The sequence below is a fragment of the Cuculus canorus genome, chromosome 2 (genome assembly GCF_017976375.1).
Source record: "Cuculus canorus isolate bCucCan1 chromosome 2, bCucCan1.pri, whole genome shotgun sequence".
Taxonomy (NCBI): domain Eukaryota; kingdom Metazoa; phylum Chordata; class Aves; order Cuculiformes; family Cuculidae; genus Cuculus; species Cuculus canorus.
Window position 1 is genome coordinate 129,989,610 of NC_071402.1, and position 22,324 is coordinate 130,011,933.

Here is a 22,324-nt window from a genome sequence, read left to right on the forward strand (position 1 = left end):
ATAAGGCTTTGAGATGAGTTATAAACAAACACAAAAAAATTAAAATCTATAATTCAAATTTCCGTCTTACTAATAGAATCCTATAGATTGTATTGAAAACATTTGAGAAAATGGAAAAATAGGTCAGATATTCTAGTATCAGTCAGAATATTACTCTTGGTATGTTGTATATGCATTACCACTGTGAAAGATTTCACTACTGAGTTTGGACCTAGTGAGTCTCTATATAAATGCAAGGCTTATGTCTTTAAAGTGCAGGCTTTGGATTCTTGGGGAAAAACAGAACTAGTTGCTTGTATTGTCAAGGATATTTGTGACGAGAGCAGAAGTTTGAAAAATACTTCAGAAATTTCAGGGGTGTGGAAGACAGGAAGGTTTTGTCTAATACATGTTTCTATTATGAGGTACCATTAATGTAAAAAGTAGTGCTGCAACATCAATGTCATAAGGAGAATAAAATAACTTTGACATGAAGACAGGAATATTTTTTTCAGAGAGGGGTTAGGCTGAACAATTCAGGAAATCCTTTCTGCTGGTGTCAGACCTGGTTAAAGGAGAGGATATGTGGAAACCAGTAGGAAACAATCAGAAAGCAGTAACTGAGAGAATGAGAATTTTTATGTCCCATCATTGGACTGGAGCAAGTCCTTAGGCAGTCTCAAGTACAAGACAGCTTGTGTTTTCTCAATGGACCTTGAAGGGAATCTGTAACTCTCTTAGATTTATTTTAGTGGAAGAATGGAGTCTCGCTTTCTGCATATAAAAGGGTATTCAGCAGCAAAAATTAATACAGAAGTTCCTAATGGGTAAGCTTCAAGAAAATAATAGAAAGTTAGTCTCAGTAGTTAATGTGAAGAGAGACATTGTGACTGAAGACATCTAGGAGTGTCAAGAGATGAGGCTGTGGCACGTATGTAGTGCTACAGATGTCATTCTGCTTACTGAATAGACAGCAGATTTATGGAAGTGGAGCATGCAGGGTAAAAGCTGAGGCCAAGAGCAGGCACAAGGGAAAAGACTTTGAAGACAAAAGAGATATTGAGTTGGGAGAGAAATTAGTGGAAATGGAGTTTGAGATTACTTCTTTTGTCCAGAGGATGCTTTTAAAACATGTCCGTGAGAAGCCAAACCACACATTCATCTAATCAATGCAGGCTGAGGAGATGCACAATGTAAAATCATTGCTGTAAAAAGATACATGCGGTTCTAAACGCAGCTGTGAGCTTGGAAGCAAATTTTGAAGTTGGAAGGAAAAAAATGTGAGTAAAAGTCATTAAGTAAAAGTTGTGCTTTCTAGTTGAAGCAGGAAGAGATTATTTTTTAACTAACACCCAACTTATTTGAGCAGCTAAACTAGTTTTTAATTCTGGATGAAGCTTAAACGGCTACGTTCCTCTGCCTTTTAACCAGACAAAGCTATGACATAACTCTTCAGGCTGTAATAGATGGGCTCACACAATGGGTATTTGGATTCATATTCATGCCATCCAGTGGTTTCACTTGAGTAACTGTACCATTTCATGGGATTTGTTTGCTCAGTAGTTGTGGATATCAAGACCAGAACCCAACAAAATTAAGCTACTATGTTTGCTTAAACATAAATGTTATTAAAATGCAGTTTTTAATGAAAAATAATGACTTCTAAAAATAAAATTCTTCTGTTGTCTTATGTGCGGGATCTATAATGATTAACTGTTGTTAAAATTACTATCAGATTGAAGACTACTTAGTGTTCTGCTTGCTTTCATTTTTGATGGTTACATTCAGAAAATAATCCACCAATTTTGTTAAGCCCACTGAATTATTCTTGAGTTTATTTTAAGTAGAACTAGCAACTGACATTTTAAAATACTTTAGAGTTCCTGCAAGAGAATTATACAGGCATTTACTTAATAACCAGTATCATGGTTCTTGCATCACTTCTAAATATTTGTGACAGTAATATTTAGCTCAATATTCAGATTTTATAGGAAAAGCTGAAAACCAAAACCACTCCACATGCAGGCAGTCTACAAGACACTAATATTTTTTACATTACTGTCTTGTAAGAATGGCAGTCCCCTTTCTTATGGAAAAGACTAGTGCCCATCACCATGATAATAGCACTGGTCACTTGTTCTCAGCCCGTTGATATCAATTAGCTTTGAATGACCCAAATTTTAAAGTGAGGAGTAAGTGATGTGGTAAACTCTTATACGTTGTGTTTAGTCATGCCCTTGGAACCAGTTATAAATAGTTTCTTAATCAAGTGCCTGTTACAAGAAGATATTGGAGAGACCTGAACTTATCTTTGCAGACAGTCACAGGCATATTTAAAGTTACAAGTAGGCGCAAGATGGTTTTCGGATGTTTTGAAAGGAAACTTTGATAACAATTTAATTGAAAGTGCTAAAGGCTGTGAAACATAGACTCTTCTGTTAAGCAACTCAAGGTACAACATACCTGAAGGATAAACTTAACATTGAATGTTAATCTCATAAAAAGGAATGTATTCATAAGTAACAAAACATTTAATCTTTTTTATTTTCAGTAAAATGTCTTAATTATGGAGTACAGTTAACCTGTCTGCTAAAGCAAGACTTGTTCATTTGTTTCTTTATTCTTTTTACTTCTTTTTATTCTGTTTCTTTCTGTTTATTTTTAAAGTTTTAAAATAGCCGTTTTTCTAAAAGCATAGAATCAGCTTTTTGTTATGTTACAAGAATTTTATCACTTGGACATATTTTCATTTTGAGTGCCTTTGTTTGTATATAGACAGGCTATTGTGTTACATGGTTTGGGCTGATATTAGCTGTCAGAAAGAAAGAGAAGCCTGTCTTGGCAAACCCTGATTTTTATGGAAGAGAACATCTGTGAGCTCTATCTTTGTGGTGTAGCTGGACTCTCACAGCCTAAAAGAAAACTAGAATTCAAGCACATCTGTTCCCTTAAAATTTTAAGGGTTATAAATTTTGAGTTTAAGGATAAAAATTTACTGGTGAACTCTGAGGAATGGTACTGACTGCTTTATCTGATCGCTGTGTTTTAGCTACAAGGCAAGTTATGGGCCCTCTTTTGCCTTCCTATTCCTGGGCTTGTGCTCAAAGGGGTTTTTTTTGGAAACTGGCTTTTTGCCCTCCAGCTGTGTGATGGTTTAATCAGTAGTTAGTGGAAGCAAAGATTTCTCCATGTGATTCAAACCGCTAAGGGATTATGAGACTCAGACCAGCCATCACAGCTTGAGCTACCTGGGGGCTGCGAAAAACAGCTGAGAAAGTGAGTAAGCACATGTGTGATTACTGTTGACATTTTGTGGTGCTCCAGTCATACTGCTAGCAAGTTATCTGGCTTAAGGATCTTTCAATTGTATCTTTAAAAATTGCACTGTACTACTCAGCCCTCTCTATGCGTTGCTACCATCCATGCTTCCATGGAAAGTTACGGTGTGTCCAGTGGTTACCATTCCTCTTAGCTACTTGGTGAAAACAGAGCACTTTGCCACAGTGGTTTCTTAGTGTGTTTTTATGATTCTTCTCTGCCCTGTCTGTTGGATTGGACACGGGCTATTTGCTGCCGCTTTCTGAACCCAGTGCCTCTACACAAACCACACTTCAAGGACTGTCTTTCTTCTAGGACTGATTTTTTCAGAATTTATATGCTTCTTCCATTGATTAGCTGAAAACTTTAACATGGGCAAGTGCTCTGTTTGCACTGGTTCTAGGCTATGAACTAAAGATGGCAAAGAAATAGAGAAATGGAATGTTTGGATCAACATTTTTAGAAATTATTAATATTTCTTCATGTATACTGGATAGGGTTGCATTCAGTTCATGCCCTAGGGTGCTGCTCAGATAAACCCTTCAGTCTTAAGCATGTAGGTAAACACTGTGTAGGCGACACACCTGCAAAACCCACTTATAGATAGAGGTAAATACAATTCTCCATTCATAGCAGGTTTTAGTGTATTTCAGTATATTTGATTGTCCTTGAGTGCATTTAGAGGTCCTCTGCTGATAGAATTATTTATGATTGCAAGCAATGCAAGTTCCTTTCATGCTTACTACATCCATTGAATCTATGAAGACTGCTTTGAAGCAGGAAGCAAGTCCTTGTTCTGTGCAAAGGGATGTTGAGAACAATCAGAAGTACCACTAAACTAATGTAGTAAAACATTATATTGCTGTGAGAGACAAAGGAAATTAATCTTTATTAATAACTTGTGTTGTAACTTGTTTTTCCCCTGCTAACTACTCTTCTCTTACTCCCCAAGGAGACATGTCACCTCATGTCCTTGTAACTTTTTGACTCATTTCTGGACACTTCTTAATCAGTCTGGTATTTTTATTTTTGAGGCGGAAAGTAGACTAGCTTGGCCTTACATAAAAGTCTTGAATTGTAAGGAATTTATTTTCATTGCCTTCCAGTAGGCTGTAGACAGTAAAAGAAGTCAGAGAAGCAACATAAGCTCTGCCTGAACTTCACACAAATGTGGTCAAAGAAGTAGAAGCTGAGTGATGAGATGAAAGTCATAGGATAGACATTCAATTTTAAATGTTATGTGATTCAAGGATGTTTTCAAATTTCAGTGTGCAGCTTAAACTTTGAGGTTTTTATGATTTATTCTGCAGTCGGTCCCTCCTCACAGAAAGACGAGACAATGCAACTTAAGAGCCACTTGCATTCAACTAGCTAGATTCAATTAAGAGTATCAAATTAGGGAAACCTGTGATATCAAATGCTTAACATAAGTTTCTAGACAGCCACTCCTCACTTTGTTTCACTGCTTGAAACACTGATATTTGAGTTAGTTTAAAGCTTCTTTTAAGATTTTAAGAGAACAGTTTAAAAACAGTTAAATACTAGGTCTTCTGTGGAAAAAAAAACCCCAGAGTTTAAAGTTGGACTTCAGTCTCTGCAACTGCAAAGCCACTGGGCTTATAATACTCTAGTTGCTTTAGTTTGTAGTTCTTTAACCAAGATTGGAATATGGCCTTTACCCCACTGAACTGATATTATCATCCTAAAAGTTTGGAAACCACAAGACTGGGATGTGAACAATAGCCCCACGCCTGTGTACGCATACTTTGCCCTTCAGAATCTCTTGGTTTTGTTTCTTTCCTTCCCAAAAGGAGAAGTTTTAATTCTGTTTTTCAGTAGGCTATAATAAAACAACCTATAATACCAAAATATACTGTGTTAAATGTACCATGAAATATGTATTTTTTCTCTCTTGCTAGTTGTTCACTTGAAGTGCTGTGTCCTTATTAGGTAGGTTTTGTCAGATACTAAATAAGGACGGAATAATGCTCTGAAAACAAAGGGAAATGTTCAAGTATGTGACGCTCATCTACTTATAATTTGATGACTCCATGTATAATCTCAGCTCTCATTGGGTAGAAATGTCCTACTCTGTTCTTTGAAGATTGTCTTTTTTACTTGCAGTATATGACATAAGTTTGCCTATCAGATAGAGCTTCTGGCATTGATAGCAATCTCTTCTGAGCTTTAGCAATGGTATGTCTTTTTACATTCTGGGGCTTGAGATAGCTGTGGCCGAATGTTTTACTCTATCGTTTCTTTTTTGCTGTTTTCTTCTAGCTTGTTCCCCCACCACTTCTCTCCGTCTTTCCTACATATACTTTTTTTTGCCTTCCTGCTTGTTGCTGACTAGGGCTAAAACACTAGTCATAGAAGGAAACTGAGCTTCCAAGTGGTGTATTTCTCACCTTATAGTAGAAGAAAACCGATGAAACTATGCTGAACCACTTTTGCTCTGCCCTTAGCCCGATGTGTGAAATGCATTCATACGTGATCCGTAGCTGCTCTGTCCTCCTTTGGTGCCTGGTGTACTGCAACAGTCTGTAAATGATTTGCATGATTGGAGTGTTATGTCTTGCAGGAGGCCAGCACTACTTAACCTGGGGTTTTTTTCTGTATGTTTGTGGTGGGTCTGCTATGTATTCCTGGCTGCCTGCAAAATTTTACAGCACAGCCCATCAAAGTATTTATGGACTCTTGCAGTGGAAAAGGCAGCAGAGGATCCACCACAAATACACAGTGAGGGAAATGCTGTTGCATGCTGCTGCTGCATGGAAGGCTTAAATCCCACTCCCATGTGAATTTGTCAGTGTTATCTGATTGATCCACAGCTTTCTGAAACCAGAGGAAAGATTTGATTCAGCTTCACTCAACTTCAGCTCGATCTTAGATTTTCAGGAGCTTGCAGTGCTGCTTGTCAGAGGAGAAGGCAAGTCTCCTGTGCCTTGGGAGCATTTCACTTTTCCTATATGGATAGTAAGAAACATTTTTTCCTTTCCCATTAAAACCCTTATGGTGTGTTTTACAAGGTTACCAGAGTGATACCTCATAGCGCCTGTAGGTAGTACAGTAACATTTATTAACATGAATACATTTCGTATTATAGTCTTATTTGGTAACATAGTGAATTAAGAGACCACCTCTAAGAAACCTCAAACACCTAATATACTTTTGCAGACAACCCAATCTGTTAAATGGCTATTTCTGCCAGTATTTTTGTACCAGTCCTATGCAGGTGGCAGGATTGGCTGCTAACTCAAGCATTAGGTAGCTTTTTGAACAACACACAGGGAAAAGTAGTTGACAGATGGTTGTGCTATCACTACTGGCATGCTCATTCTTGCCAAGAGCTTAGATCAGATAGTGGTAAGTGCTGAATGAAAACTCTTGCTTCAGTTGCAATGACTGAATGCACTGAAAATGCTCTGTGTAACAAACTCTTCAGACAGTTTTTTTGGTCCAGGAATTTTTATTGATTATTCAGTATGATTACACTAACAGTGTTTCTTACAGATTTAAAAAAAAAGACTTGGAGAGGAAAAGAGCAAGGATGACAGAGACAGTGGCACCAAGCTCATGTCTGTTCCAAACACTCTTAGTCTGTTTTACATGTAAAGAACAAACTTTTGGAGCAGAAGTTGTTGCGCAATAGAGCTTTCACTTGCACCGTAAGCATCTGGGCTAGCGTTTAGGCTGGAGTCATGTAATCTTTCTGTTGTGATACAGTGGCTGGGTGTAGAGTAGGTATTTCTCCACAGAAAATTTAAACTCAATCTCAGAGAAGTGTGAGCTTGGGAGGTGGATTAACCACCTCACAGAGGAAGGGAACTGAACCCTGGTCACTTACATGTTGCAGAACACGTAGGTGATGGGGCAGTTTTAAACCTTTTGATATAGGGGAATTCTATCTATTTCGTTCTTAGTAGAGAGGAACTAATCCTGTTTTGGTGTTTGTGGTCTTTTGTTGTTTGGTTGTTGTTTTTTTTTAAAGAGTGATGTTTACCTTCAGTTTAAAATCTGTGAATTTTAGGTGAAAAGATACACACTATAGCATTAGGGACATAATCCTTACAGACTCCAGGATATTTAAAATACTTGTCTGTCCTCAGTGTATCCACACGGTCATTTTCAATGTTGATAGCTCTCCATTTTCTTGGGGGCATGGTTGAGCAATGGTCCAGGAGAGAGAGATACAGTACAGTACCACACATTTATGCACAGTTTATCCAAGTTTGGGTTGACTGTAGCATGGATGTACAACCATTTAACTGCAGGGAGTTAACTCAGATCTGTCATTAACTAGGAGATCAGCTGGTCTCCATTAGTGCAGTGACAATTTAGTTCTTCCAATACCATTCGTCTCTTTTCTTGATTCTCCATTGAATCCTGAGTACCTAGATTTCTAAATTATTTCTATTTTGAGGAGTATCTGCTAATGAAGAATTGATTGCATTTTCTTAGTTCAGAGAGGACTTGGGGCTGCTTGTACAGAGGTTCAGTTGTGAGCCTGCTGGAGTAATTTTGAATCCGGCTACCTGTTTGAACTCAAATGCTACCTTAATTATTTCTGTATTACTTGAAAGGGAAGCTAAAATATTCAGAGAAATAGTTTTCTTATCTTTTAGCATGATCTGCATAGCTATCTTCTTATAGAGGTAACTTGCTGCATTGTATTATGTATGAGATGTCACTTATCGATGGATACTTTGGCACATAGATTTAAAAATGTGGTGTGGAAGCATTTTAAGAAGAAAGGAGACTTCAGCTTAATTTCTACTGTTACAGAAATGGAGGTTGCTTTAATATGGAAATGCATGCCATCACATACCTTGAGTGGGAAAAAATGCTTCTTCATTAATCTGCCAGAGAATTCCTCATGATGAGGTTAGAATAACCAGCAAACCATGTTACAGGATTTATTTTTAGTCCTGGAAGAACCTCAGTCCCTCCACAGATCATCTTTTTAAATTAAAAAAAAACAACAAACAAACATTTGAAGATTAAAATTTCAGGTATTGAAGTTTTTGAGGTTAGATTCTCTACTCAGTTTCTCTTGAGTGCAAATAAAACACTGTCAGTATATGACATCAGGCGAGTTTTTGAGACACCTGGTATAGCCTTAATATAGGTTGCAGCATCCCATGGAGTTTTAAATTAACAGCAGCTCCCATTGTCTTGCCAACATAGTCTTTTGCAAGATGGTTGCAAGCAGACTATTTCGGCCCTTTTCTCTTCCACCCATGCCTCGTGGTGTGCCTGGTGTGCTCCCCGGCCCACCCTGTGCAAGGGAGCAGCGGACCAGCTCCTTTGTGCGAACCTTCTGCTGGCTCCTGCGTTTTTCTGTGAGGTGGCAGGAATGGGCAGTCTCGTGGTGTTGTTTGTCCCTCTCTTCTCTGTTTTAGCAGAAAAGTCCATATACCAGTTAATTTTTTTTTTCAATGACTGTATTTGTGTGGTAGCTATATGGGATTTGTGCCTAATTCTGGGGGGATTATTTGCTTGCTGTTCTCTGTACTCTTAGTGCATTTGGACAGCGAGAGAAAGGCACGACTGTCAGTTCCCAGCAATATTTAGGCTCTATACTGGCAAGTCAAACAGGCCAGGGACGGTTCTCTTGTCCCGGGGCTAAAAGGCACAGAATGCCTCATGTCCATATGGCTGAGTTCTCGCTTTCCCAAAAGAGGGTGGCCTCATTCAGCCTGTCCCCTGGGAGGAGTCCCTGGCCTGTGCTGCCCCCTGAACCATGCCCAGCCATTGTCTGGGAACAAGTTAGTTGGCAGGAGCCACGACTGTGCCAGGGAGCGGACTTACAATGGAACAGCAAGGGCAGGGGCATGCCAGCACACCAGCGTGTGCCCTCGCCCTCTTTCTGTTCCTGGTACAAACATAACTATATTAATGATGTTCCCTAAGTTTAGCAGCGTCTTTAAATCATGTTTTCAGTTTTCCTGTCAGCCATATACTCTGGGCTAACATTACAGTTCTGTTCATTTTTAACAAACTGTATGAAATGGAAAGTCAAATAATGCTGCAGCAAAAAAGAGTGCAAAGAATAATTACTGCTGTTTTATTCTTTTGGAAGGATGCGGTAAAAGGCAGAGGTAATACCTGCAGAGGCTTTTTTTTTTTTTTCTTTTGGAGGTGAAAAGTGTAGTATATGTTTTTCAAACTAATCTGAAACTGAACTAGTACATATATAATTGAAATGCATGTATGTGTAGTTCCAGCTGGGGAAAACAAAAAAGTCCTAAGCAGATTGAAGCAAGGAAATGAATCATTAGAGGAATGTCAGTAAATATTCAGATATCCTCACAGTTTTTTAAATAAATGCACATTTGTTAAATATCAGATTGCATATTCCAAACACAACTTTAACTCTGTCCCTGTATCCATTTCCAGTCTTATTCTACGGACCAGAAAACCCCTACAGTCAATAACTCTACATCAAATAAATTCTGAATATGAGTTACAACACAATATGGTTATGTTGGAATATTTTTACTATTTAATAACAGACAAAGTGGATATTTTATTTTGGAATCAAAGTGCTGTGGATTTATGGTTTATAAGGTTGGCAGTGTTTCTGAGTACTTTCTTTTCCAAAGTACATAAATATAAAGTGGTAAAAGTTTTGGTTTTAGCTTATAAATGTAGTTAATCATCTGTTCAAACAATAAAAAATTCTATTTATTAAGGGCCAAGAAATGTTAGGGGTTTTCGTTTTTCTTTTTTACAGGAGACTCATTTAAGTCAGCTGCATGAAATGAATAGACAGTGAATATCACAATGGTTTAGAGGGGGATCGTGGCACACCAGTCGATCATGTGGAACTTCAGTTATTAATCCATTAAAGTCGTTACTGCCTCCGAGTCTTATTTAAAGGTCACAGTCTTTTTTAAGGATTTTGTGGATGAGGAAAAGAACTATTTGTGTTTGATCCATCCAGCGCGTGCACAGATATGCTCTCACTGACTAACGTGCTCAAGTTTGTTCTCTGCTCGGAATTTGCAACACTGAGCAGTGGGTGGGCAATAACGTGCGAGAGCTCTTGTGGGCTACATAAGGATTTGTATTGATTCTTCTGTTCTTAAATCCTGGTTTTTATCGTGGTTACAATATATGCAAACATGCCAGGCAATTAGACATGTGAAGACCTGGTTCTGCTTGATTATTTGACTTCCTGCAACTAATAATGAGATTTTTGAAAGATTTAGTGCTATGCCATTGAATATAAAAGAGGATCAGAGACCTGTATGTGCAATGGAGTTAGGTGTGGTAGACTACATTTGTCCTGGCATCCTTATTGAAGCCTCCCTGTAGGCGCTATCAGCTGTAATCAGCACTGTTGCCAGAAATAATAATACAGTGTCAGAAACTTGGGTGTTTTAAGGATATAGCCAGGGGACATGAAGTATTCACTTATTTGTTTAACTTTAAATTAATAAAGACCCTCAAGATTGTTTTTCTTTCCTGGGTTGTCGTTGAATTCTGTCATTTAAATTCTTTGTATAATTCTTCATAAACACTGCTGGCATCCGAGTTACCTATAACTACTTAGGAAGAAGTTAAGTATCATTGTGGCACATTGAAAATATCCACTTACATACACAGTAGTGGCCTCAAATGAAATAAATTCCCAGCAGGATTGAGAGGAGAGGAGAGAATACTTAACATAAGACTGAACTATTGTGTCAGTCAGTGTTATGCCTACACTTTGAACAATGTGTTCTCTTTCAGTTGTTCAAATTTCCTTTTCTGATAATAAGGACTAGAAGGAATCAACAAAAGTGATAAATTATGCATAGCCTATGATCATTGCATACTGCAATAATGGTTCCTAGCATAAGAGTGAGTTTTGATTCTCAGAAAGATACAGGATATACAATGATTTTGAAATTCCTGGAAGAGTCTAATTTTTTGCGTTATTTACTACCTCTTTCCAGTAAGACTGTTGCTGTGAGAATAACAGAAGCTAAAATCAGCACATATTTGACCTTTGTGGCACTGATTTCTCCTACAGTCAGAGACTGTCTCGCGGGGCCAGTTGCTGGACACTGTTCAATTAATAGGTGACCCTGAGATCAGAGTGGGACAGTGTTACCGGGAAGGATGAACAGTGTAAATCTAAAAATTAGTAACCTCTATCATAAATGCTTTAAAGGATTGCCCTGTTGAAAGCTTCAGTACATGCTTCATGATGTCGTTTAACCATCAATTGTAACTGTATAAAATTAAGAAAATATTTTCTATTACATTTGTTATCTTAAATAAGAACATATATTCATTTAAGGAATACAACTCTAGTTATTCGCCCAAAAACAGACTCACAGGGACCAGTCCTGTACAGAGGCCAATCCTGTCTGACAGTTCTTTGTTCCTGCCATTGTGTTGATTGATTCTAAGAAAGACAGGAACCAGTAGGTTTCCTGAATATTTATAATAATAGTATTAATAATCAGATTATTAGAAGTCAAGTAATTGTATAGCTGACAAAAGCATTTTAATTTGTGCTGCTTAATTGTTGTGTTTCTCTTTTTGAACAAATTGCAATTCATGAGTCAATTTCATTGTGGTTTGTAGACCGTTTCTGCATGCAGGTTTCTGTATGCATTAGTGTGCCACATTGCCTGTGTTACAAATACTACTCATAATTTGTGACATGTCTTTCCTTCAGAATATGACTAAAGTCTTAGGTTTAGCTTTAGAAAAAGCTTTTTTTTTCAGTCTAAAGGAATCTTATGGTGTCACTTTCAATCTCCTCTGTGAAAGTTAAATTTCTTTCTCTTGCTTCCTTTTATGTTCAAAAACTTGAATAATTTATTACTGCAAAGGAATGTGTGCTGAATCCAGTAACCAACAGAGGATGTAGAAAGATTTATTGAGAGAAATGTTAAGAGCATTCCGGGCCAGGTGTATTTTTTTGGAAAAAAATGATATACACCTCCAGCCAACTTCAGATGTGGCTGGAAGCCCATTTGGGAAACAGTGTCTGTGAATGTGAAGTGCTTCTCGAGACAAACTGAACAAAAAGTGGTGAGAAACACAAAGAGATTGGCACTGCTGAATATCAAGAAATGTGTTGTGAGATCTTGAAAGCAACTGCAGTGTTTGCTGTCTGAGTGGGTGTATGCATATGACTTCCGCTCTCCTTCTACATTATACAGCAATTTATACCCGTGGGAAATGAGGGAGTGAAACCCCTGCCAAACTGGAGTTCCTTTTTACACCCTCAGTCCAATGACAAAAGGTCCTGGAGGAGCAGGACCTCTGAGTTCTCTTCTGCGCTCCTGGCTTAACTGGATGGGTATCACTCAATAAGCAGCGAGACACAGCTGTCGTGAACATTTTTACACTGAGACAATTTTTTTTTAGACCACTAATTAATAATTTTACTGCATATTAGAGTATATAACATGAATTTTAGAGTTAAAAACATGTGATGTTTTGGGAGTTTACCAGTGGAGTTTGGGAGTTTACCTTACTTATTTTAGGATAAGAATCCAGTCACATGCTAATAAACTTTTCTAGGAATGACAAAAGAATCAGGTATAAACTATCTCTTTTTGATGCTATCCATTTACTTCTGAAGCATTTTTCCTGTCATTTACATAAAGCACAAAGTTAATAAGAGCGCTATAACATATAATGCTACCTATTTTAGAGTGTTCCAGTGTTTTCTCTTACCAATTTTTCGTTCAACTCCAACTTCTCGTTCAGCTCTCCTCTGTACTAGCCGAACAGGTAGTTCAGCAGTTGCCTTATTCCTTAGAAAGTAGTGATTAACATGGTTTTGTATGAGTTGTTAAAGCTGTTTCCTCTTTCTCCATTAATCCAAGTGGCATAAACATGTAATCAACAAATTATTCCTTGATGCAGTGTCTTAGAAAAGTGGTGGTGAAAAGATACAGAATCAAACTGCCCCTTCCGCCTGCCCCAGGCAGGAAATTGTGTCTGCATCCCATTTTTCATGTATGTGGGTCTCATGTTACAGGACCCTAATGATGGAGTTTCCTTGATCTGTCCAATAATCTGTTCCATTGTACATCAGTCCTTACTCTTAAAACACTTCTGTGACTTATATCCCAGTTTAAGTTCCATTAAGCCTATTGCTTCCAGTTCTATCCCTTGTGGATATGGAGAACAGGTCTTGCTTTCTCTTTCTATCTTCCCTTCTGTATTTGAAATTCTTCTAGATTCTCCCTAGAGCTTTTTAGACCTTACTTTTTTTCTTCCTTCGCAGAAATTGTTCCTTCCTCTTTCTCTCTGGGGGCATGTGTCTGTGCCTGGCTATATCTATTGATACTTTCCCAGCATGGAAATTAAAATGTTTCTGGTAGCAAGAGGATAACTTTTTATAGTCAATACAGTTATGAGAACTTGGTAATTAGACTCTCAGCTGTGAGCTGGAGAGCTCTGTTAGAAGCACAGAATCAAATTCTCATTTTGTTGCTTCTCCCCGTGTTGGTCTTTATACTTGCCTATCAAAACCAGACTACTTTTTAAAGTAATTTTGATACAAAGATCAGCCTATGAAGTCCCAGTGCTTAAGTGCCTTTGAGAGTTGAATTAGTTTGTAGACTATAGATGGGATTCAATAGGAGCTTAGATTTACAGGTCTTTAACTGTGTTAGTCTATTAAATCCTCCATTTATTTCCAGTGTTTTCAGACCAACATTTTGACTACCTTTTAGCTTTTAAAAATCGATTAAGAAACAAGTGATAAGATGAAGCTTTTGTTTTGGTGGTCTGTGGAGAGGTGGCATTAATTCTAGCAGTGAAAGTACATTCCTTTTTAAAAAAGAGTTCTGCTTTTTAAATTGTCATGTGGACTGGAAAATCAGTATTACTATGAAATTGTGTTTCCTTAAAATGTGAGTTTTAGAAGTTCTTCTAATAAATGCAAATAAATATTTGGGTTTTTTTCAACAGTCAGGTGGTAATTTTGCATACTTGAAAATTGATTTTAAACATTTACTTTTTCCATTTTTGTTAACATATTGTTTTCCCTGTTCCTTTTTTCCCCCACAGGACCATTTACTGCTTCAGGAGACAGTAAATTCTGCTGTTGCTCTTATCATGGCATTAATAAAGGACAGAAACCCGGAGATGATCGGCCAGCTGTTGGTGGCATAAGAGTATAAATGTTGTGTAGCTTTTGGAAATGTTTCATTTTCATCATACATTCACAAAGGGTCTTGAGTAATTTTACCCTTTGGTGAAAACTCTGGATTTATGATATTTACTATTAAGATCTTTTTAACAACATATTTTTTATACTTAAAAAATGCAAGTGTGATATTATATATAAGGTATAAAATGAAATACAAATTGTTCTGAGATACACTGGGTACATACTGTGAGGAATGATACGGAAATGTAATTTTGTGAGGCAGTGATTGTTCAAAAAGGTACCTAGAGCACACCAAAGCATTCATGCAGAATTATCTTTAACACATGTACGCATGTTGTACTCTGGGATCGCATGAATTAAATTTTATTTAAGATAAAATAATCCTAAAGCACAGCTCATCTTCTTGATATGAAATTATTTAAAAGTTGCTGCTGTACCTATTAGTGAATGTAGAGTTTATTAGACAGTGTAGCCTTTCTGACATCAACAGAAATCCATGTTGCAAGAAGTGTTTGACGGGTCAGGTCCCTGTCCTCCATGGAATGAAAGGAACCTTGAATCAAAGGTAAGGTGTGCGTAGGGACAAGTTGCTAAACCCCAGTTTTCCACTAGTGCACTCCATAGTGCTACGCTTCTTCCAGTACCTATGTGCCATTATTCTGAATCAGCTCCAGTAGCTCCGCTGAATACTTGTATTACACATACTCTTTGTGTTTGCGTGTGTGTGTACATATATGCATGGATGTGTGTATGCATGCTGAAAGGAAGGGAAAAGGATTGACATGGAAAAAAATATTTTGCAACCCAATGTGTAGGTAATGGAGAAATAGGAAGATTCTCTTAGCTCATTTACAAGAATACATTTTTCATTTCTTGCTGGTTAGCATATGTATGCATTAAATAGTAGTGAAAAGAAATAAATGTTATGAGTTCAACTATGTGCTACATTGATATTCAAGTGTGGAAGGTTGGGACAGGAAGGTGAAGTGGTGAATGGTTATTATGTGGAGTGACTCCAGATATCTGAAACACTAAAAGCAATACAAGAAGAGGACAGTCCTTGAAAACACCTGTCCCTCCCCTACACAGCAGACTCAGGAATTCCAGCTTTCCTGCAACTTCTAAAGGGGCTACATAATGTCTTATGTACTTGTTATGACTGGAACAGGGTCTTAGGGAAACAGCCCCACCGAAGTGTCCGATGAGCTCACCATTCAGTCTGACCTAATCAAGAGCGCTGTCGGCTCAGCAAGTTTCTCTCTGAAAGTTTTCTCCCTCATTCCCCTCCTTACTCCCACCACGTTCCACTCTCTCTGTTGCTCAGACAAAACTTAGGATAGCATGATCCAGGCTTGGTCCCCTTCACCTTCCTCTTCCCCTGTACCTGACTATCTATATCCCTGTTTTAAATCCTTTTAGAAGCTGATGTTGATCCCAAGCTTCCTTCATCGCATGATAAAATGAAGAGTTGTCAGCTGACTGTTCTGTATCCAAAGCATGCATTTTTTCCACACAGAAGTCATCCTAAGGCAACTAACAAAGTTTTCCCACATTATTTGATTTCTTCTTCCCATCTTTCTCCTCTCTACTTAGATTAATAATTTGTCCTTTTCTGACATTGTACAACATAAGAATTCATATTAGTGCTGTGTGTGGTTATACAATAGGCATATTTTATTCATACACATATATTCATGTCTGTTCATTTGCAAAGTATGCAAATAAATGACAAACTAAAGAATTTATTATTGGTATTCATAATTTAACAGGTCATTTTTCACAAGTTTTCTGAATTCACTTTTACATTAATGAATTTGATGAAGGAATTAATCTCGCAGACTTGTAAAAGACGTGATGAAAGATGTCTGTTTGACTATGTTTTGTGATTCTTCTTCACTTGAAGACTGAAATACAATCTGTACATACAACGCGCCTAATAATAAGCAAGTGAAGGCAGAAAATCCTTTATGTTTTCAATCCGCTGTAATTTACACATTGTGCTACTGCCTTAGCATTAGATTGTGCATAACTTATCATTTGTGTTAACAGAACCTTTTACTGTGTAGGGTTGTTTTACTTACCTCATTCTCTTAAAAGAATTTCAATCCAATTAAAAATGCTACTGGAATGAACAGCTGTAATGAAAAATTATTTTATGGTTGTTTATGGACTTATTTTGAAAAGAGGGCAGACAACACACACCAAAAAGTAAGTTTCAAGTCATCAAACATACTTAGTACTAATCTTAAATCATAGAAGCATAGAGTCATTAATGTTGGAAAAGACCTCTTAAGACCATAAAATCCAACTGTCAGCCCAACACCACCATGCCTACTAGACCATGTCCTGAAGCGCCATGTCGACATGTTTTTTGAACACCTCCAGGGATGGTGACTCCACCACTTCCCTGAGCAGTCTGTTCTAATGCTTCACCACTCATTCAGTAAAGAAATCTTTCCTAATATCCAACCTAAACCTCGCCTGGTACATGAGTCTATTTCCTCTTGTCTTATCACTAGTCACTTGGGACAGGAGACCAGCACCCTCCTCGCTACAACCTCCTTTCAGGTAGTTGTAGAGAGCTTTAAGGTCTCCTCCAGACTAATAAGCCCCAGTTTCCTCAGCTAGTCCTCTTAAGACTTTTGTTCCATACCCATCACCAGCTTTGTTGCCCTTCTCTGGACACGCCTCAGCACCTCACTGTCCTTCTATTAGTGAGAGGCTCAAAACTGAAACAGTATTTGAGGTGTGGCCTCACCAGCACCAAGTACAGGTGGACGATCACTTCCCTAGTCCTGCTGGCCACACCATTTCTGATAGAATCAGGATGCTGTTGGCTACCTTGGCCTCCTGTGCATGCTCTGGCTTATGTTCGGATGACTGTTGACCAGCAGCAATTCTTGATCGTTTAATTCAGGTCTTCTTCTGCTGAAAGATAATAAGCTTTATTAACGTGCTGTTAGTCATGGCATTATGGATTGTTTTATCTTTAACAATATTTTTAAATAAACTAAAACCACTGAAAAATCTAATTTGTTGTGAGCAATTATACCACCAACAGAATTACTAAAACAGATCGTGAAATATTAGAAATGCAGTTAAAAAAAAAAAAACAACTGGACTGTGATTAATGCTATTGTGTATCCAAACCAAATTTAAATGATCTTTTGGATAGTTGTTACAATGGAAATAAAGATATAAAATGAAATTAAGAAACTGACTGATTGTTTTTTGTCTGTGCATTGCTTCTCACAAATAGCAATGTACAGGAGATAACTTGGCAGCCTTTTGTACACCCATGCTGTTTTGATTTTAACCAGTGAATCAGTCACCACCCATATTGCTTTGAACATTTGGACAGAGATAACACTGAGTAAATAAAGCTCAGACTCTGCCAGCCTTGCTTACCTTACTCCTCAAGCACTCTAATTACTATTCCTTGGGTAGCATTCATCAGAAAAAAGAATAGACAATATGCTTTTCATAACTGCTAAGTTTAGTGAATTAAACTCGTATGTAGAAAACAGCCCACTTCATGCAAAATCTGAAAATTATATTACTTGATTTGTCTTAGAACAGTTGGCAGAAGAATTTTTAGTTACACTCTTTTTTTTCTTTAGTTTTCAGGCTATCAGGCTTGAGGTGGTTTGATGGTCCTCTAAAAAGGCTGAAAGAATGAAAAGGATAGAAGATGGAATTAAACAATAAAACAAAAACCTCAAAACCAAAGCAAAACGCGAAGAGAAACGAAGTGAGCTGTGACTCTATTGTAATCAGTGGCATAACTCTAGTTGATTTTAAAATATCCCAGTGAAGCTTTTAGCTCATCTTGATAACGCATGGTAGGCTGCAGAACAAAAAGAGTGTCTGGATGCCTTAAAGCTTTTGGTGTGTTTAGATTTGTATTTCTGTGACCCATCATCTGCGTGGTGCTGCTCTAAGTGCCATCCAAACAGAAGCTTTCAAAAACACATACAGTTCCCAATTACTGCTTGGCAGTTTCTGATGATATAGCAACTTCTCCTGTTGGTAGGTCACTGCACCAGAGAAGGAAGGGTCATAGTTTGTTTGCCTTGTTCTGCCCATATCAGACACTTGCTACTAGTCATTGCATTTTGTTCAGGGCTTATTTATGAAGTAAATCACATTTACTTACAGGTATGCAAAAACTTAATCACTTATCTCCTTCCACTTCATCCATAACTTTAATCTGAAAAATACCAGTTCCTTTTATCAAGCGTCCACAAAGATCTGCAGGCACTGCATGCTTCCCTTTGTTCCAGGTAAGGTTTGGGGTTTCGGGAATAGGCTTATGTTAACGGTGTTTGGTGTTCCTGCAGGAGCCTGAATTCTAAGAGCTACCTGTGACGGGGCCCATTGTGACTACTCTGATGACTGGGACATATAAAAGGCTGATAGTTGATAAAATTCTGTGTTATGAGATGAATTGAGCTTTTCAGAGTATTAGACGTCCCTTGACCTTATGCTTTTAAGGTTTCTGATTGTTCTCTCCAGTCCATATGATAGATCCAATAGTCTAAGCCCTGCCTAACTGGAAAAAAACATATTTAGATATTAGATTGATTCATTAAGATGCATAGTTTACTAGATATTAGATTTTTCTCTTTGTGGAGATACTGAAAGAATAGTTTTCAGAGGAGTTTTCTCTTGTTTGTTTCAAGGATCACTTGTTAGAAACACAACGAATTCTCACTGAATCAGGGAGAGCTGCCGAGACTTGTAAAAAGAATAGTATCTTTAGGTGCTCCCCGGGGGAAAATATGTTATGAAGTATTAAGATGTAAATACATACCTTGTCTGTAACTTAGAGAAATTATAATTTTGTTACAAAAAGTTCAATGATAACTAAGTTATTTAAAGCCAGTCTTGAAAAGCTGAATTCTGAGAAACTGCTTGCATTATTCCTGCCCAACTCAATCGATCCAATCTTTTGCACCTGGCTTCAAATAATCTGCAGTGGCACCCAGAGAGATGACTAATGCCCTACTCTGGGTGCCTACACTAAGATATCAAGGCAAAATATCAACACAAGTTCAAGTCTGTGTGCTCTGGTGCCTGCACTTCCAGCTTCAGACTGGTAAGTTTTTATGATGTCTGTCTCCCTCAGCCCATTCCTTAGCCTGGTTGTTTACTGCAATTCAGTTTGTCTTGCGCTTCTGACAAACACCAAGGGAAAGAAGCAGTCACTGACACTGTCCTTTTCCCAGTGTAAAATGATTTTTGATTGACAGGGCTGTGAAGCACAAACGTATATTTTGCTTGCTTGTTCCTTCCAAGAATACTCAATTAGTTTTGAGATCTGAAAACCACAATTTCAGTACCTGTGCTGAGGAAACAGTCCCAACTGTGAAAATACATTTATGATAGAATGTACTTGGCTGTCATAAACCAACCTAGGGAGAAAAGTGGCATTTCTTAGTATATTTATTCCCAGGTTAATTTAATATGCTTTTCATTCTTTAGATAGCACATATTCCCATCTCAAAAACTGAAATTATAGCTCCTTTAAAAATGCCACAACACTGAATTATAAAACTGTTGCAGAGATATATGAGAGAATAAGAGACTTGAACAAGCAAAAAGTGATGTGAATATAAATAAGTTGGAGAAGCAAGGAGGCAAGAGAGAATATACTAGAGCTCCTCCAGATGGCAAAATCTTCTGAAGGGACCCCTTGAATGGCATGATACACAAAGGGCTGCAGGGAAAAAAAGCCTTCCAGGCTCAGTAGCACCTCAGATAGCAGCTCAATAAGGCATGTCCCTCTTTGGCAGCCTTTTTAGATAATCGCCTCTGTTAGACAGTTATTTGTTGCTGCTTCCGCATTTCTTTCATTTTAATTTCATGTTTTCTTGCGTCAAACTGGCCCTGTCACTTTAAATGTCAGATTTCCTTTCCATTTCAGCCAGTCCTGTCTTCTCCTGCTCTCTTCTCCAGTCCTCTCCCCAACCTCTGTTACTTGTTCTTCCTCTCCCTATTTGTCACTATCTTTCCATTCCTCCCAGCCCACCATGGTCGAAGGAGACAATCCCTCCCTTCCTTCCCCTGCAAGCCAGGCCGTGGTCTGGCATCAGAAACTCTTCCTCGCTCCTGGATCAAGAACTGAGGCATTTGGGCTTTGGCATCTCAGCGTTGCTCACAGCTGGGACAGAGACCAGATGTCACTTCCGCTGCCAGCTGCAGGCAGATGAGCAGCAGCTGCCCAAAGGGACAGACCTCCTGCATGGCAGCTGCTGGGCTGACACTGAATGCCGCATATTAGTTGGAGTTAAGCTGCAAGCAGAGCCATCCCACTGAAGGGGAAACAATCTGCTGCCATGCCAGCCCCTCCTCGCCCCCTTTCAGTTCCCAAACTTGGGTTTTGTAGGGTCAGCACCCAGTCAAGGAGCCAGGTTTGCAAATCCATCAGAATTGCAGCAGCAACAAAAAGTGAAAGAAAAGTCAAATCCAGGTATTGCTTGCAACTGGAAAAAGTGTGTTTTCACTTACTAACGGGTAGCTTTGCCAAGAGTTGCTCAGAGACAAAAACCGAGGAACCTCGCAATGCTATGTTAGGCAGTTCCTTTCCACAGCAGAAACACAGCCTGACTGAAACCCCACTGAAGTCAATGGGACTGAAAGTTCCTTGCAGAGCGCTCAAGAATGCGTGGCATCTCCTCCCTCCAGCCATTTTCAGCTAACTCAAACAAAACCATGCTGGTTGTGCTGGGGTTTTATTATTATTATTGTTATTATTTTTATTGTGTTGCAGTTTTAAGTGTGTAGTTATGCTGTGCTCAACTCCCTTGCCATTTGGTGGGGAAACATTATGGTCTTGATTAATGCCGACTATGTTTTTGGAGTTTAGTTGTGACTCCAAGTTAAGCACCCAAAGGCCTGTGGTACATGGGGTGATAGGAGCACTTGCAAAGGGCAATTTAAAGTTTAAAATCTCTCCTTGAGGACTCGCTCTGAATCCAGTGACAACACAGTGGGGAAAGGGATGATTATGTGCTTGGTTTAAATTAGTTTAAATGGCTAAAAAAGTCCTGACATCTTCTGGACACTGTGTTTTTTCCCTCTATCCTATACGCTGGAATTGAGGATTGTGCTGCTGTGTCACAAGTCAGTTGTGGAAGCTGAAAAACTAACTGTATCTGTCTGGAAACCAACCCTGGAAGAAGTGATAAGCTTTCACCGGAGTCACCAGGTGGGATGATTTCGGGGTATGTCACGATTCCTGTTGCAAAGGGACGTGCTGGAGCCTGTAAGGCTGCTGCAATGGAGGCATAGATCAGCCTGAACTGATGCTCAACTGCACCCTTGGGGCTCTAGTTTTTTTAACTTTTTAGTCTTGGGTCCTGGCTATGTTGAGGGCAAGGTGAATATTCGTTATTCTAACACTGTTGTGCCTCTTCTGCAGATAAGGGCACATACACGGGTGAGGAGCAGGAGGGTCAGATGCAGCGTGTGCCTCCTCTGCCTGGTGGTCACGTGCAGGCTTTGTAAGCAGCGAAGTGGAGCCCCTGTGGCATGTTGTGGCCTCTCTGAAAATGATACACCTGAAAATGCTCAGAGGTGAACTGCATTCCAGACCAGTAGGTCAGGACAAGGAAAGGAAAGAAGGAAATGAAGTGTCTCTCAGTCTTCTGGGAGTGGCTGCTAGCAGCACATCAAAGAAGTACCGCTATGATGGATATGTCAAGAAAAGCTGCAAAATACCTTGAGTGCACAGCACAAAGGTTGTGTTACTCCTCCTTGTCGGTTTTCTTTTTCATTATTTTCTTTAGAGCAACTGGCTTCACTGACTTCAGTATTTAATCCATTGTGCACCTTTGTGCAGGCAGCTCCACAGAAATGGAAGGTGCAGGATTTGTCCAAAGCTTTGCTAGACCA

At 38.6% G+C, this 22,324-nt stretch overlaps 1 protein-coding gene across 1 annotated transcript in view; it reads left to right on the forward strand.

The window, feature by feature from the left end:
- CRPPA (CDP-L-ribitol pyrophosphorylase A) overlaps positions 1-17,584 on the forward strand; it is a 115,843-nt gene extending 98,259 nt beyond the window's left edge. The window contains exon 10 of the mRNA XM_054059292.1: positions 14,326-17,584. Within this exon, the coding sequence (XP_053915267.1) occupies positions 14,326-14,430 (105 nt within the window). The 3' untranslated portion in view covers positions 14,431-17,584. The remainder of the gene's footprint in view (positions 1-14,325) is intronic.
- The last annotated feature ends 4,740 nt before the right edge of the window (positions 17,585-22,324 follow it).